Source organism: Electrophorus electricus, chromosome 21 (assembly GCF_013358815.1).
Source record: "Electrophorus electricus isolate fEleEle1 chromosome 21, fEleEle1.pri, whole genome shotgun sequence".
NCBI classification, from domain to species: domain Eukaryota; kingdom Metazoa; phylum Chordata; class Actinopteri; order Gymnotiformes; family Gymnotidae; genus Electrophorus; species Electrophorus electricus.
This window is the reverse complement of record NC_049555.1, coordinates 6,597,658-6,616,335: the sequence shown is the minus strand read 5'-3', so window position 1 is coordinate 6,616,335 and position 18,678 is coordinate 6,597,658. Positions and strand designations below refer to the sequence as shown.

At 44.7% G+C, this 18,678-nt stretch overlaps 1 protein-coding gene across 4 annotated transcripts in view; it reads left to right on the top strand.

Annotated features, from left to right (window-relative positions):
- Nucleotides 1-18,678, top strand: part of il1rapl1b (interleukin 1 receptor accessory protein-like 1b) — a 295,493-nt gene that overhangs the window by 192,847 nt on the left and 83,968 nt on the right. For all 4 annotated transcript variants that reach the window (XM_027011408.2, XM_027011407.2, XM_035520914.1 and 1 more), the window contains exon 6: nt 7,420-7,494. In XM_027011408.2, coding sequence (XP_026867209.2) covers nt 7,420-7,494 — 75 coding nt within the window. The remainder of the gene's footprint in view (nt 1-7,419; nt 7,495-18,678) is intronic.

The following is an 18,678-nucleotide window of genomic DNA, read 5'->3' as shown; positions in this document are numbered from 1 at the left end:
CATGAATGTCACCGTGGCGATGCCAGTGACAAACGCAAATGAATAAGCAGACGAGTGCCAGACTGCAGCTTCGCAGTGCTGGCGGAGCTTGGTATCGACTAGCCCTCCACCAACAATATGGAAGTGAAAAGCAAATGCCTTCCTATCGTGTCCTCCAAAACGCCGCAACAGGGGAGAGAAAGAGCTCCAGGCTTTGCCATCAGATGCAGCATTCTGGCAAGCAGGATTATCAAACCCCATTTTATTACGCTGGCACCTACAGACAGAAAAACACAAAAATGTTTAGCACCTTGAAATGTTGCTATTCGTGATATTTGCTGTGGGTGCTTCCATTCAGAGTTCATCTTACAAGCGACCCAAAGTGAAAAGCCTCTGCCCATTACTGTAGCTCTGCTACTCTGGCCAGAGGTGCACAGTTCGTGATCAGTACAAGCACAGACAGGCACTGACTGAGTAGGTTTACATACTGCTCTTCATTCTAATCAGACACATGTTGTGTGAAATGTCAGGAGAGGGTTTAGATATGAGCAGAAGCCCAGGAAGCACGCTGACAGAACTGAGTATGCCATCGCCCTATGCTCACTACATCATCACCCTGCATTCACTACATCATCACTACATCATCACCCTGCATTCACTACATCATCACTACATAATCAGCCTGAGTTCAGTACATCATCATTACATCATCACTCTGGGTTCACTAGATCATCACCCTGCGTTCACTACATCATCACTACATCATCATTGCATCATCACCCTGAGTTCACTACATCATCACTACATCATCACCCTGTGTTCACTACATCACCCTATGTTCACTACACCATCACCCTGGGTGTGCTTAGCACATCATCCTTGGTGTCACACAGTCCTGAAAAATCTTCAGGTCTTTTTGATCATTGGATGGTGTGGCTTTTGGTAAGAGAACAGATTCAATTTCTCTCAACCTGGCCTAGAATACCAGTGTGTCTGTTAAAATTATGGTTAACACTTTCCAGGGTTTAGTGTGTTCTCACTGGTCATCTACAGTGAGTCTGATAAATAGCACTGCTGGTCAGTATTATAAAGGGGGGTACTCTAATTCCCAAACTGAACATAAAAAAATCATATTTCATGAGTAGCATCATAAGAAAAACTCCAGCCCCACATCTACTCAGCAGAGGACAAAGTGGTTGGAATCCCTAGTGTTTCGTCCTAATTGCCTGACCTCAGGTGTTGATAGTTGCTTTTGCTCCCTGAGCTATAAAAATACATACAGTCCAGTACCCATTACAGACAAAAACTCAGATATGCATCCAAAAGTGAATTTTTTTTTTAATCACAACAGCATGAAACCTGCTTGTAACAAATCATTAAATATTGTGATATCATTAGTCATAAAGGACATTAATAAAAATACTTATAGATGTAAGAAAATGAATCACTAAAGCAAAATTAATTATGTTTTTTTAAAAATACCATTTTAAATCTACAGTGTGTGTAATTGCCACAGAGCATGCCACACAGACTGATATCAGACACCCTAGCAGGCCAGTCATTCTAGAGTACCTGGAAATCATACATTCTAGCAGGCCAGTCATTCTGGAGTACTAGGAAATCATACATCCTAGCAGGCCAGTCATTCTGGAGTACCTGGAAATCATACATCCTAGCAGGCCAGTCATTCTGTGAATGAGGAGACTTGCTCTTAGTAGTGGTCAGAGGGCTTTATGGTCCCATAAGCAGCTATTCTGCACCGCAAGACCAGAGTGAGCAAGTGCAAGAGCACGTCCAGGATCCTGTATAGTTAAATATACACCAGTGCAGGGTCCTGTATAGTTAAATATACACCAGTGCAGGGTCCTGTATAGTTAAATATACACCAGTGCAGGGTCAGGTATAGTTAAATATACACCAGTGCAGGGTCCTGTATAGTTAAATATACACCAGTGCAGGGTCATGTATAGTTAAATATACACCAGTGCAGGGTCCTGTATAGTTAAATATACACCAGTGCAGGGTCCTGTATAGTTAAATATACACCAGTGCAGGGTCCTGTATAGTTAAATATACACCAGTGCAGGGTCCTGTATAGTTAAATATACACCAGTGCAGGGTCAGGTATAGTTAAATATACACCAGTGCAGGGTCCTGTATAGTTAAATATACACCAGTGCAGGGTCATGTATAGTTAAATATACACCAGTGCAGGGTCCTGTATAGTTAAATATACACCAGTGCAGGGTCCTGTATAGTTAAATATACACCAGTGTAGGGTCCTGTATAGTTAAATATACACCAGTGCAGGGTCCTGTATAGTTAAATATACACCAGTGCAGGGTCATGTATAGTTAAATATACACCAGTGCAGGGTCCTGTATAGTTAAATATACACCAGTGCAGGGTCATGTATAGTTAAATATACACCAGTGCAGGGTCCTGTATAGTTAAATATACACCAGTGCAGGGTCCTGTATAGTTAAATATACACCAGTGCAGGGTCCTGTATAGTTAAATATACACCAGTGCAGGGTCCTGTATAGTTAAATATACACCATGCACACATGCAAAGTGATGACTGCCATTCAGGCAACAGCTGTGTAATACAGCTCAGTTGAGAATGTAAATGCAGATTATCTGCATTTACTGCACTTTTAAATTTTAAGCACTACAGTGCACTTTTATTTCTTTTAATTCTTAATTTTCTCTTAATTTTCTTTTAATTTCTTAATTAAATTCTTATATTTTCTGTCTTTTATTGCAACACTGTGTTTAATTTGATTTTATGCATGTTTACATTTTAGTAATCATATTTATTTTAATTTCAACTTTTTGCTCTTTGCTAATCTTTCATTTTATTTCTTTAAGTTAATTTTCTATAGAAATCAAATATATTTATCTTAATTTTAATAAATTGTAAGGTTTTCTCTTTTATGATTGGTAAAAACTTTCCCGAGGTGCTAGATCTCAGGATATATGGAGCACCTAGAATTGCCAGTATGTATGAAACGTGATATACAAAGAAACTTGCAATGCCGTGCCTTGCCTATTGCAGAGTATTGTGGCATATTCCAGAGAATTCCAGACTACTTAAGAGTATTGCAAAACTGTAGAGTTTTCAGCACCCCCCCCCCCCCCCTTTATGATATTTTAATGATAGTACTATTTTCTAATACTTTGCATCAAAATTTGTGTAACTGCTTTAAGCAAAACTCAGCTGACCTGTTGCGTTGAATACCTGAGCTGAACTGTTACCTGCCAGGAAGCAGGTTAGTAGTGGGTGGTAAGTTTCCATAGTGATTGAGCTGGTTCAATATATTGAGCCAGTGAGGTGACTGCTCACTTCTCAAAGACTCTCTCTCTGTGCTCTGCACTAAGGGTAAAGAGGTCATGACACAGGAGCTTATTCATACCCTAGTGGTTCTCAGGTGGCTTCCCATGATGCACTGTTTATTATAATAACCTTCCAAAACGATTTACACACACACACACATACACACACACACACACACACACACACACACACACACACACACACACACACACACACACACACACACACATCAGTCTCCTTATTAAGATACAAGCAGAAAATACAGGGAAAATATGTGCACAACATTTAAAAAACACAATTTTCAGAACAGAATATTTTTACAGACAAAAGTCAGTATTTAGTGTGGCCCCCCTTGGGACTAAGCACATCTTGAACTCTTTTGGGGAGACTGTCCTGACGTTTTTTGAAGTTATCTGGTATATTATACCAGGCGTCTTTCAGCACTTCCCAGAGTTCTTCAGTTCTTCTTTAGATTTAGTCTTTTCCTGCTAGTGCTAAGTGTAAGGGGAGCTCACACAACATCCTTGCCACTGTAGCCTATAGAAGCTTTTTTTCTGATTTTTAATACTGCATACAAATTGTTGTTTTTTTTTTTGTCTGGTTGTATTCTAATGAAGAGACATTTTATTTCTATTATTTCATGTTATTTAATTACTTCTCAGTAAATCTGTACATTTTTTTGTTATCAAATTGTTTTTATATGTAGATAAGCATATTAAAGAAAGCACAAAAACATAGCTACAATACATGCAGCAAAATTATTAGTATTAGTATTAGAGAGTTTCTTTAAAAATTAATATAATTTTAAAAAGTATATAATGGAAGTAAGAATAGGTTATGAGTGTTATATAATATAGAAGGAGAATAAACAGCCTTGTGTTAGGCACGTAAACATGTAATAAGAGAAAGGCTAAAGGTGTACCCAGGTTGCCCCGCACTCACCTTGCTGAAACAGTCCAATTAGACTCAATGTTTGAGTCTCTCAATATTTCTGATAATTGTTCTTCAGTTGTTGACGGAGACATAGCTGTCCTTGTTTAAGCCTTTCTACAGTGAAGCACAGCAGTGTTTCAACGGGACGTGAGCCAGACAAGACCAGCAGGAGTAGAGGGTATGCACCACCAGTTCAGGACTGGCTTGATGACAGCAGTAAGACCAGCCAAGGCCAGTAATACCAGCACTCAGAGGACCCAAGTCCAGTAATACCAGCAGTCAGACCAGCAAGGCCAGTAATATCAGCAGTCAAGAGTAGCCAAGGCCAGTAATACCAGCACTCAGAGGACCCAAGGCCAGTAATACCAGCAGTCAGAGTAGCCAAGGCCAGTAATATCAGCAGTCAGAGTAGCCAAGGCCAGTAATACCAGCAGTCAGAGGAGCCAAGGCCAGTAATACCAGCAGTCAGAGTAGCCAAGGCCAGTAATACCAGCAGTCAGACCAGCCAAGGCCAGTAATAACAGCAGTCAGAGTAGCCAAGGCCAGTAATATCAGCAGTCAGAGGAGCCAAGGCCAGTAATACCAGCAGTCAGAGGAGCCAAGGCCAGTAATACCAGCAGTCAGAGTAGCCAAGGCCAGTAATATCAGCAGTCAGAGTAGCCAAGGCCAGTAATACCAGCAGTCAGAGGAGCCAAGGCCAGTAATAACAGCAGTTAGAGGAGCCAAGGCCAGTAATACCATCAGTCAGAGTAGCCAAGGCCAGTAATACCAGCAGTCAGAGGAGCCAAGGCCAGTAATACCAGCAGTCAGACCAGCCAAGGCCAGTAATACCAGCAGTCAGAGTAGCCAAGTCCAGTAATACCAGCAGTCAGAGGAGCCAAGGCCAGTAATACCAGCAGTCAGAGGAGCCAAGGCCAGTAATACCAGCAGTCAGAGGAGCCAAGGCCAGTAATACCGGCAGTCAGAGGAGCCAAGGCCAGTAATACCGGCAGTCAGAGGAGCCAAGGCCAGTAATACCGGCAGTCAGAGGAGCCAAGGCCAGTAATAACAGCAATTAGAGGAGCCAAGGCCAGTCAGAGGCACCAAGGCCAGTAATACCAGCAGTCAGAGGAGCCAAGGCCAGTAATACCAGTCCTTTTATGATGGATCTACAGTGTTTCTGCAGAGTCATCAAGTCACAGGAAGATCTGTGGATCCTTTCACAAGGGCTTATTGAAAATCCTAGAAAACGCGAAATCACGAACATACAGGCAGTGTATATCCAGGCTGAAGTAACAAAATCGTTATTCCACACCATACCTCAGTCAGGTTTTGGGAGAGAGTTCACTCTCCCAAAACAAAGAGATTCTTGGGTTTTTATGTGTTTTTTTAAATCTGCTCTTTATGTGTGTATGTGTGTATGTGTGTGTGTGTATATATATGTGTGTGTATATATATATATGGTAAGCTTGGATCTCTAGGTTTAGAGATGTCCTTTCAACACTTTTTATTTAAGTAAGGACATTCTGAAGACACTTTAAAGAAGCACTTAAAGACTATTGATAAGAAGTTGGCCTAAGTGCCTCTTTCTTCTGTCTGTTAGCGAGTGGCGGCCTAATTGATCCAATTGCATTCTGGGAGAGATGAGCGTGGTGTCTGCATGTAAATCCAGCAGCCCAGCCATGCCCTTCTTCCCATGCCCTTTGACCTGCACCCACCCCTCCCTCCCACCCCACTGGCTCTCCAGGTGTTTCTCAGTCAATCTCCCATGATGCACTGTATCCGGTGTCCACTACAACGTACAGTAAATGTAATGGGTGGGATTAGAGTTTTAGCACAGCACTGTTTTATGAATTATGAATGCAGCTGTGTGGGGGAGAGAAGCTAGAAAGCACACGTGGAGACGAGTATTGATCAGGTGATGATTGATCAGGTGATGACTGATCAGTTAATGAGTGATCAGCTGATGCTGCAGAGCAGAACACTACGCCCAAGCTAGGTGCAGAAATTGCCATGGAGATCCCTGCATGCCATATAGGATGAGGTATTTTTTGTTTGTTTGCTTGTTTGAGAAGCTAGATATGTTGTAACTAAAGATAGTAGAATTGAAATTAAATTCTAAACAATGTAAAACTTAAAATTTTATTATTGACAATAATAATTTATTAAATATTAAATAATGCATTTATTATTATTATTATTATTATTATTATTATTAAGAAGAAATTTACAATTAGACATGTATAGTTGTTTCTAATGTGATATATAGTTAGCAGCAGATTACAAAGAGGATCAAAAGTTGAGGAAAGTTGGTCAAAAATATTCATTAACTGCATTTATTTTTGCAAACATTTTTGTTCATACGTTGCACTTGAATACCTGAGATGGCGCGGGAGGAGCCATGTCTGCCAGGGTGTTTGACTGGCTCTACTCCATATGAACGTATACTATTGACTGGGACCCACATCAGGAAACTGAAGCGTTTCTGACACCACAGGCTTGTGGAATTTTCTGCTCTGCGACAGGTCACAATGCACAAAGATACATTTGCTTCCCTCCCTCTGTCTGTCTCTCCTCCCTCCTTTTCTCACCCCACCTTGATCTGTCTTTACAAATAATACTTACATTAGGTACTGAAATATTTTACTTATAACCATTCCGCTCTGCCTCTGTCAACCATTTGAACTACCGTGCACTAGAATAGGCTCTCGCATCTGAAGCCGTTGCTTTGCTTAGCTGAAGCTTTGCTCTTCTGAGCCACTATAAATAAGAATAAACTTCCTCCTGGGTTTATATTAAAGCACACTGCTGGTTTGCAGTCAGTGTGTGTGTGTGTGTGTGTGTGTGTGTGTGTATGTGACGCAGCGTCTGACCTTAATCCGTGCTTCTTTGCTGGTGTATCTCTTGCTTTAATCACTGCCGTGGTGCGTCCTCGAAGGTACAGAAGCCATTAGTCGAGTTGAAATGGTTGTCAGGCTGAGTCTGGAAAGCCCATTACATTCTGTGCCTGAGCGAGCGAGTCTTATTCTCACCCACCCCCCCACCCCCGATGCCTATTTGGCCATGTATTTCCATCCTTCTTCAGTGGTCTGGGTGATTTTGCTCTCCACCACGACTAAAACTGTGTTGTTTCCTTGAGTGTTGACACAGATTTAATTAATTTTTTATGTCTCTCTCTTTTTCCTTTTTAGCCCCTTTGACCGACAAGCCTCCAAAGATCCTCTTTCCTGCGGAAAGCAAAATGAGTGTCATGGAGATGCAGTTAGGTAAGAATGCTGTTTCCTCCCCTCCAAGCGGCTTGCCGGTACCTGGCACGGGGAAGCCGGGCCTTCCTCATCCCATGCTGCTGCCAGCGGTTTTTGCTCAGCTTCTGCCAAACACATCTTGTATGTGATAGACATTCTTAATGACCCTCTCTGGGCACCCAGCTGGTAAAAGTAAAAGCAGCAGCAATTATTCCATATATGTGTGGTGCAGGTCAGGCTGCTGACTGTGTTCCGAGTATGTTTTCTGTGTATTCTGAGTGAGTTCTGTGCATGTTTAGAGTGTGTTCCGAGGCAGTTCTGAGAGTGTTCTGTGTGTGTTTTGAGTGTCTCAAGCAAGTTTTTTACATGTTCTGAGCAAGTTCTGAGCATGTTCTAAACATGATCTGAACCCGTTCAGAGCGTCTTCTGAACATGTTTTGAATATGTTCTGAGCCATTCAGAGCACATTCTGAGCGTGTTCTGAGCCGTTCAGAGCATGTTATGAGTGTGTTCTGAACATGTTCTGAGCGTGTTCTGAGCGTGTTCTGAGCGTGTTCTGGCCGCATTGCCCACGTCCGGCCCCTCCCTCCATCTCACAGTGGCCAGCGTGTTGTGCATGACAAACAGCAGAGCTGCCGCAGGCGGGACGCCAGCACTTCATCACCTGGATAATGTATGGGACTGCCAATGGTGTTGAGACAATGGGCCTCTTCAGCTCTGGCATTTGACACTGGCTCGCAGGAGTGCAGCCACGGGGACAGGGAGCGGAGGTGCCGAGCACGAACAAGGGGCTTTACGGGACCAATCCCGCCTGCCTCACCATGCTCTCAAGCCAATGGCCCCTCTGAGTCGCAGTTCATCAAAGGGTGGACCATAAAAGGAGTGAAAAGGGCCCATTATGGGGAGTGCCTTTCAAAACGAATTTGTCAGGGCCGGTGCACGCAAGGGAACACTGGGAGATACCATTCACTGACGGAGGCTGATTCAGACAGAGGGACAGAGGAAGAGGAGAGAGTGGCTCTGTGAAAGACTGGGAGGGAGGGGACTCGATCCTCATGAGCGCAGGTTGAAGCACAATCCAGAGCGCTTCAGGAATGACGCGACCTTCTGTTTGGATGTTAGTGCCGTCACGAGCGCTTGGGTGCTCCGTGTGACCATGGGGCATCATTCAAATGGTTGGCCACTTCCGACCACTTTCCTAGCGCTGTGTCTGCCTGCACTTGGAAAAGCCGCTCTTGCACATGGGATACAGGGTTAGGAACAGGAAAGCAGCGCCCCCTGTTCCCAGCCCTGCAGTCACATTTACGTAATAAATGTAGGCATTCCTTTCGCTCTCACTGTCAGCATGGCGATGACAAGCCCATGTCAGCAGCAAACCTGGCAGCTGAAATTCTGCATTTCAGAAGTTATTTCATACTTTCTTTTTTTCAGATGCTTTTCGGGCGGGTTTCTTTAATATTCATTTCCTCATGAAGTATAAATACACACATGGACAGGTAATTAGGCTTCCATATCGCATATCACACACACACACACACACATACGCACACAGAGTGAGAGAGAGAAAGAGAGATATTGAAAGAGCAAGAGAGAGAGAGAGGGAGAGTTTAAGAGAGAGTGTTGAGAAGTTGTTAGGAAACTCTCAAACTCAACCTTAGGAAACACTGCGATTAATGTCAGCTGATGGTCTGAATCAATCAACACTTCTATCTCCCCTCTACACTGCATCAGCCTTTTTCTGGTCGATGTTTTTCTTGTGAAGTCATTTCACAGCCAGTCAGTGGATTTGCGCCTGAAATATTTTCTAAATTGTAGCCTTAGTTAAATGTGCTAGCTGGCCTATCTGGGTTGAGTGCATTAGCTGGGTTAGTGTGGTTTACTGGGTTAACTGAGTTAGCTCTCTGTAAGCACTTTGAGAAATACAAAACAAAACAGAAGTTGGCTGAAACCCTCTTTTATTTACATATCAATCAAACGACATGTTGAGGAGTCCTTGACTGCTTTGGGAACAAACTGATTCAATTTAACTATCAACTCTCTTTCTGTAAAGATTCACCAGACAATTCTGGCAGAGGTCTCTGGGGATTAAAAGGGGAACTTGTACAGTGCTGCATAAAAAACTCTAGCTGTGTGGTTACTACATAGACCTGGGTGGAGTTGTTAGAAGAAGCTATATGGAGTTATATGGAGTTGTTAGGTGCTGTTAGGTGTAGTATAATGCTAATAGGAACTGGATGGAGCTGTATGTTGCTGTGTAGAGCTAAATTGAGTTATTAGAACTGTTAGGAAGTACCTGAGATGTACGGAGATGTAAAGAGATATATGGAGATGTATGGAGTTGTTCTGAGCTGCTAGAGAATGTAGTGAGTTCTGTTGTGCTATTAGGAACCGTTAGGATGTGTAAGGAAATGAATGGTGCTGTTGGGAACTGTATGAAGCAGCACCTCTGCAGTACTGTTTGGAATTGTATGGAGATGTTATAAGCTGTGTAGTGCTGTTGGGAGCAGTAAGGAGCCGTATCCCAGCATTATCAACACTGCTGAATGTTTTTTGGTTTTTTTTTTTTTTTGGTTTTTTTTTGTTTGCTGCAGTAAACCAGAATGTGCTGCATGTGTTTGTTGACAGCACTTGCAAATATCAGTGGTGACATTGACTTGTTTCTGTGCCTGCTGTCTGTCTCTGAGGCATGCTCAGTTGGGGCCGATCTCAGCTGGGCTTGCCAAACTGACGAATGATAAGCCTTCAGCTAAGTGTCACCTGCCCCTGAAGGGCCGTAGATCCGCGCCGCGCACTTCCAGTGGACTTTACAGCAGCAGGTTTTGCATCAGTCAGGCTCCATCTCACTGTTATAGATCACTGTTATGGAAAGAAGCGGAAAGTTTCCGCCGGTGCCTGGCTTGTCAGGTGGCGTGGGCTGATATGTGGGTTCTGCCTGCAGCTTCATGGAGTGTGACTCTGTATGAGGTCACTGCACCATCCTGGCCTGCTGCATCTCCACACTTGCACACCACACTTAAGGCCTAATCAGCTCTTTTGGCTCCATTCATATTTGCAATTAGACGTATCGGACATGTTTTGTTTTGTTTTTTTCTGCAGCAGCCTGTTCTCACATGAAATATCGAATTACATCATACTTCCATGTTACCTTGATGTCAGTAGTGAATTTCTACTATAGATTTTTTACACACATATATTCTGCGCACACAAAGATCTGTGGAAGACGGTGGATGGAGTTTGGCTTTCGGACAGCTGTTGCTGTAACAGTGAGCCCTGGACATCACATCACTTCTCTGTACTTAATGCCCAGTTGCAGTGGTATTTCTCTGTGTTCTTACTGCCCAGCTGCTGTCTTTAGAAACAAGCACAGTGGAGTGATTCCTTCAGACATCGCTGAGCACATGCCAGCCCAGACAACAGCCCAGAGTGGGTCACCACACTAGGGTTAGTGTGTGTGTGTGTGTGGGTGTAGGTGGGTGGGTGTGGCCTTTAGTGTTTTTAGTGTCCTGTTCACTCCCCATATATGAGCAGTCTTGTGGAAAAAGACTTAGGTTAGCTATGTTTAGGGTTTAGATATTATTTCAGAATCTGGTAGCATGAACCATAAACCCCCATATCTCTCTTCCTCCACCCCCATATCTCTCTTCCTCCACCCCCATATCTCTCTTCCTCCACCCTCCCATATCTCTCTTCCTCCACCCCCATATCTCTCTTCCTCCACCCTCCCATATCTCTCTTCCTCCACCCCCATATCTCTCTTCCTCCACCCCCATATCTCTCTTCCTCCACCCTCCCATATCTCTCTTCCTCCACCCCCATATCTCTCTTCCTCCACCCTCCCATATCTCTCTTCCTCCACCCCCATATCTCTCTTCCTCCACCCTCCCATATCTCTCTTCCTCCACCCCCATCTCTCCTTTCCTCCACCCCCATATCTCTCTTCCTCCACCCCCATATCTCTCTTCCTCCACCCTCCCATATCTCTCTTCCTCCACCCCCATCTCTCCTTTCCTCCACCCCCATATCTCTCTTCCTCCACCCCCATATCTCTCTTCCTCCACCCCATATCTCTCTTCCTCCACCCCCATATCTCTCTTCCTCCACCCCCATATCTCTCTTCCTCCACCCTCCCATATCTCTCTTCCTCCACCCCCATCTCTCCTTTCCTCCACCCCCATATCTCTCTTCCTCCACCCCCATATCTCTCTTCCTCCACCCCCATATCTCTCTTCCTCCACCCTCCCATATCTCTCTTCCTCCACCCTCCCATATCTCTCTTCCTCCACCCTCCCATCTCTCCTTTCCTCCACCCCATATCTCTCTTCCTCCACCCTCCCATCTCTCCTTTCCTCCACCCCCACCCCCTTCCTTTCTTTGCTCTCTCATGCCGGGGATGCTGAGAGGAAAGAGACACACTTCAAACTGCAGAGCTGCCAAAGTGAAGGTGAAAAACAAGAGAGAAAAAGGGTAAGAGAGGGAGAAGACGAGAAAGAGCGAGGGAGAGAAAGAGAGGGAGCGAGAGAGAAAGTGTTTCAAGCATTGTGAGTGCTGGGTTTGATCTTTGACATTAAACACTCTTTTACGGTGTTCCATTTCTGACATGGATTCCTAGTGTTCATCATGTCTGCTGTCACAGTGTCCTGCTGAACTTTTTTTCCTTTCTACTGTAGGCCAAACTCTGGTCTCTGACGTCTTCTTCTCATCTCCCCCTGCTGCGAATACCTGCGCTCTCTCTCAGAGATACGGCTGTTAAAACCCCAGTGGTCCCTTTGGCCCTGTCCCACCACAAATTGTCAGAAGTTCAGGACTGTAAAATAGTGTTCTGCCACCAGCTGTAGCTATTTCCTATGGTACCAGTATTTGGTTACTTTTGATTGGTCGGTCAGTAGTGGCAAACCTGATTCTTGGTTAAGATAAGGCAGTCCAGGCCAGGGGGTGGTGGGTGTTGTGAGAGCGCAGCTGGTGGACTGAGGAGTGAGGTTTGGAGAAATCTTTCCCTTTCTCTCCCTCTTTCTCTTCATCACCCCTTTCTCTCTCTCTCTCTCTCTCTCTCTCTCTCTCTCTCTGTCTCTCTCTGTTAGGTAACATTCAGGTAGTATTCTGTAAGCTGCATTTCGGTTATTTTTAATGTGTTTTGCTTCAGTATAATAGCTCAATAATTGTAATGTCTCATTTGGAGTCACATAACTTTATTAAATTTTACACGCGTTAAAAGCTTTGCACGCTCCCATTTCCGTCATTGGCTGCAGGTAGGTGAGGTAAAGAATAAGTAAATACACCAAAACCCCCTTCACTATCCAGATCCCCTTATCCAGAGTACCCCCCCCCCCCCACTTACCCCTTTCCCCCATCTCCACACTCTCTGAGCAGGGAGCTCTCTCTGCTTCTCTGCTGTCATGCTTTGTAAACACCCCGAGCGTCTGCTCTCCACCCTGCGACACCTGACATTCACCTGCGTCTCTGATATCTGACATCGGCGCTGGAGTCCAGCACACGAATCGCTCCACAAACGGCACGTCCGCCTCACGCTCCTTCTCCACCTGAATGCGCGACTCCAGAGAGGAGAACAAGGGAAAAGAGCAGCTGTCAGAACCCAGACAAGGGCCTTCTGGCAAGCGGGTCACCAGCGGATTGAGCTTCGCTCTCTCTCCTTTCATTTTTGCTCCGCCATCCAGATAAAGAGATGGAATGAATAAGTCGGTCTCATGACAAGGGTGTGAAAACCTTTTTGCATATCAGTGCAGCAAAACATTCTGGAAAATAAGAAAAGAAGATTGCATCACCATTTCCCAAATGTACATATGAGGCTATATGGTACATATAAGTACATATAAGGTTTATAAGGCTAGCCAAGCACATGACCCACCACATGTCACAATAGAACAATATGTGTTGCAGTGTTTGTTAAGTGTTTGATTTATAAATAATTTTTGAGGACTATTAATGTCAGTGCTCTGTAAAATATGCAGTAAGACTGGGCCTCAGAGGGTTGCAACCCAAGAAGATTTTGATGACCCATCGCAAGTTCTCAAGGGTGGAAGAGCAACAGATCTTCTGTCTGGGTGGGAGGGATGACCTAAGCTCCTCCCTCCTGTAACTTGACAGCAGGACTAGCCAATCCTGGGCAACTGCCATTTTGCACTGCAGGGGCCAGGGTGGGCAGTATGCCCACGCCGTAGCCAACGCCGCGATGGATGAATTTCTCTTCACGATGTGAGGAAGCACATGCTTCCCTTCACTTGGTCTGATTGGTTGGTGCTGCAAAACAGCAGAGATGCAGGCTACAGATACTGGAGACGTAGCATGAAGGCAAACACATGACATCATCAAGGCAAACCACAACATTAGCCCCGAGAATCTAAGTGTAGTTCTCAGAGAGCCAACACGAGTCCGTGTTCTGCTTTTGCACTCAGCGCTAGAATAAACCAGGGTTATCTGAGCCAGCAGCCTCTGACTGCATCCTCTTAGGTCTCGATTACCTCATTCCAGTGTTACGGGAACCAGAACAAAGCAGAGACCTGACTAGAGTGGCAGAGCGCTGAACTGAGAGCGCCAGTGTGCTGGCATGGTGTTTTAGGTGCATGGTGTTTAAGCTTCTAAACCTTCAGTTAGGCTCTCCCTATAGGCCCTGTTCATAGGACCCTAAACAACAGGCAGATCTCACTTGTTATCATGAGCCAAATGTGAGCACCACCCTCCAGGAGCCAAGCCGAGCGCTTAGCCTCAAGGACTGGTTTGTGCAGGTTTCCCTGCTCCCAGCATACGTCTTGGGGTTTCTGGGCCTGTCTGGCTGCTGTGGCTGGTATTGGAACATCAGCGGCTATCATGACTTCTGTGACAAGTTTCTAGCCCACACGTGGTTTAATCCTAGCAGGGTTCAGCCCTCTGGCAGACATGCTTGTGATACAGTCAGGTACCTCACTTCTGAAGAGGCTTGGTTGTGACCTCACTGGGGAAGTAGGACCGGTTTTGGTAGAATGTGTCTGTATGTGCTTGACTCTAATTTTGTCCTGATGGCATGCGGTGGTATTGCTAATGTGTTTCCAGTAACTGATCCTCACTGTGGAGAATCTGGCCACTGGCAGCAGAACCAATCAAAGGCAAATAATACAAGCATGCTTTTCAGTGGGAAGGTTGCACAGAGTTACTTTTATATTTGGGGAAAAAACTTTTAGCTTTCTTCTTCAAAATACCTTTAGCGGAGATGGTAGTGTAGCAGATCTTAGCGCACACGTCACAGGCTCTCATGAGGGCACTAGTGACAAAGACCTCCACACCATTACTTTTATCATTATTACCCAGCTAGCTGTCACAAGCTAGGCCATGGCTCGCAGCGGTGTGCAGAGGGACAGCAAGCTGCTGACTCTGAAGCCATCTGGCATGTGGAGCATGCTAGATAGGAGCACAGATGCCCGGCTGAATGTCACGGTGGTTGAAATGTGCGTACCTGCAGCCACGGGGGGGGGGGCTGTGTGGCAGATCAATATTACAATATTTCTCTCAATTAGGGAATGCTTACTGTTGTCCGAAGCACTGCTGTCCTCACTCAGCGTTCCTTTTGCAGGGAATAGGCCTCAAGAGAACACAGGAGAGTGAAGGAGAGGGAGAGGGAGAGAGAGGGAGAGAGAATGGAGAGAGGGGAGAGAAGGCGAATTGGGGAGGGAGAGAGAGTGAGGTAGGGAAAGTGAGGGAGAGAGAGTGAGGTAGGGAAAGTGAGGGAGAGAGAGGTGGTGAAACTGGAACCAATCTGCATATGTTGGGAATCATCCTATGGTGCAACCACATTATGTGTGGGGATGATGATGAAGATGAAGAAAGTAATGCCAATGATGGTGAATAAGACAAAGGTAATGGTGAGGAAGAAAAGCAGGAGGAAGAGTACGGTTATGGTCCGCACCCAGTCGAGTCTGACTAATACCTGCCTTTCTGTTAAGTAAGACACTGAGTGGAGTTGGTTTCTCAAACACCTCTTATGTATTGAACAATAGTCTCTCTCTTTATTCTTTTTCTCTTCTGTAGTTAATGTCAAAAAGCACAAGTACTACATTTAATTCCAAAGCTAGCGAAACTGCACTGTGACAGATGTTGAGTACCTGCCGTACCTGTTGAGCACGGCCATCTCAAATGAACTGGATTTGAATTGCAGACGATTATAATTGCAAAGTATCAACCCACTAGCCTTTTACCAAACACTCTTAATGTCTAATTTTCAACAAGTAATTATTAGACTATGATCTGTCCCTTTTTTCTGAGGCATTCGTACACCTTCCAGTAAAATATATGCCGTGAGCGCTCAGACATTATTGTTAAATTCTATTTCTTAAAGAGCGATGTGAGAAATGGATTTAGTCTGAATGCTGAGTGAGATTTGCAGAGAAGCAGAAAAAATGTTCGGAAATGACTTTATTCCTCAGCCAAGCGTTCTGCTTTTCTTACTGCTCTGGGGCCCGCTGCTTTTATACAGCAGTCGCAGAGCCTGTTTGTATTGATTTGGGAAGATGATAACTCTAAAAAGGATTATATTTTGATTTGTACTTTTCATTTTTCAGCAATCCTATAAACTTACAGCCATAGCATGGATCACAATCAAATCACTTCTCTCTTTTTTCAGCTTTTCCAGCACACAAAAGTCAATTCAAACCACCTTTGCTGGATACAGTTATATGTTCATTACATGGCCTTTATTATTTGAAGGAGACACAGATGTACTGTACTCTGGAGCGAGGGTGGAGCTATGACAGGAGTCCTTGGTCGGTGTACCCAACTGAAATGTGAAGAGGTGACTTCATTTCTTCACCGAGACAACTACTTAGGTTCTGCAGACCAAGTGCGACTTTCTTGGTATTCTGTACCTCAACGTTAGCGTTTGTGTCTGGGTGGGCTCGTTCGGTCCACGACATTTGTGATTCACTGGGCACACAGCACCTGCAGCATGCCGCACTCTGCTAGGCCAGCGTGTCTGTGGAATATTCTCCTGAATGTTCCCGGCTGTGACTCTTCTCTGCTTGCTGGATTCAACTGATGGTGTTTCCTTCCCATGAGCTACACCACCAGTGCGCAATTACAACAAAATAATACCAGTGTACAAAAAAAAAAAAAACCCCAAAACAACATGGTAATGATGATGTTCTAATCCACGTTTGGCTGGTTTTCACAGCTGGTTTTTGGCTGGTTTTCATCGTTTAGACAGTCTCAGTAGTTACTGATATGGTTCTGTACATTTTGTGATATTCACAAACAGGACAGTCCATCAGATTCTCGGTGTCCAAACTCTGACTCACATCATGGACAGCAGAGCTGAACGCATAGAATGATCTTCTAGCTACGCTAACTAATGTTAAACATGAAAGTAAACAAAAAATAGTGTAATTCTAGTGGAAGTTATGATATTCAAGTGCATCTCCCACACAGATAAGGCTAGACTAGCAGCACTTAGTTATTTAGCATTATATTTAACCATTATAATCTGCTCCACTCACCACTGTCATGCTTTATTTTTTGCTCTTCCTCTTTTGTCTTCTCTCTTTTCATTGCCAGAAGGATAACTCCTCTTCATTTTTGTTGACTGGCTTTTGTTGTTGACAACTTGTTGTCATTATTAAACAATCATGCACGCTATTTGCAACGGCAGTGAGTGGAGTCAGGCGGGGGCCCCCTTAGCGGATTCACGTCTCATACTGGCATTGCAAACTTTGTATACTGGCACTGCTGTAGTTTAAAGTTTGTCAGCCCTCAGGGGCCCCCCACTGGCCTGGGGCTCCTAGGAGTTGCCTACCCTGCCTGGTGGCAAGCAGCACCTTTGTGTGTGATAGTTGCTCTATGGTGGGTGATAGCTGTTCTGAGTGGGTAATAGCTGTTCTGAGTGTGTGATAAATGCTCAAAGGTGGGTGGGGGTTCTAAGTGTGTGATAGTTGCTGTAAGGTGGGTGATTGTCTGAGCCATAATTACTGCTCTTTAGTGCTATGCATCACTCAGAACACATAGTTTAGTCCCTCTGTGTCTCCCTCTTTCTCCTCTAACTCACTTTTCCCTCTTTCACTCTCTCTCCTTCCTGTTGCTCATCTCTTTTTCTGTCTTTTATGCTCTCTCCCCCTCTCTTTCTCCCTCTGTCTCCCTCACTCTTTCTGTCGTGCCCCCTTGCTGGAGGCAATACTGTGTACTGACGTGCAGACATTTTCCTGTCACATGTGGCACCAGCCAGACCAACCAACCACCCAAACCAAACAATTGAAAATGATTTCCTATGAGGCATCCTGAAAACATTTCTGCTTATTGAGTGGTTTATTTAGACTACTTATTATTTTTATACAAAAGTGAATCAAGGTCCAATGCATTTTAAATGCATTTTAATCTTCTGTTTGATTCAATACTGGCTGCTGTGTATTTGGGTAAAAAAATACAACAGCTAAAGTACTGTGTACTGGCAGCTGTGTTTGATGGGTTCCACATCTGCGAGTGTGTCCAGTGTTTGATGGACTCCATGTCTGCGAGTGTTTGTCCAGTGTTTGATGGGCTTCACGTCTGTGAGTGTTTGTCCAGTGTTTGATGGACTCCATGTCTGCGAGTGTTTGTCCAGTGTTTGATGGTCTCCACGTTTGTGAGTGTGTCCAGTGTTTGATGGGCTCCACGTCTGCGAGTGTGTGTCCAGTGTTTGATGGGCTTCACGTCTGTGAGTGTTTGTCCAGTGTTTGATGGACTCCATGTCTGCGAGTGTGTGTCCAGTGTTTGATGGTCTCCACGTCTGTGAGTGTGTCCAGTGTTTGATGGGCTCCACGTCTGCGAGTGTGTGTCCAGTGTTTGATGGGCTCCACATCTGCGAGTGTGTCCAGTGTTTGATGGACTCCATGTCTGTGAGTGTTTGTCCAGTGTTTGATGGGCTCTACATCTGTGAGTGTTTCTCCAGTGCTTGATGGGCTCCACGTCTGTGAGTGTGTGTCCAGTGTCCAATACTGGATGAAAACTGAAGATGGATTGGTGGCCTGTTGAGCTGTTGGTGATGTTGGTGATGTTGAGCTTCTGCTTCCCTCCTGCTTCCCTCCTGTTCGCTGAACACACCTCTGCACGCCTTCTGGCCCAGACAGGCAAATAATGAGGAAGATTTTATTATTCACTAAGTCTGGGAGCAAGGAGGGGCAAAGTGATGTTTGAGAAGATGGTGGTATGGATGGGTCACTTGCCCAGTCCCTGTGAAGACGTCTCCTTCTTTCA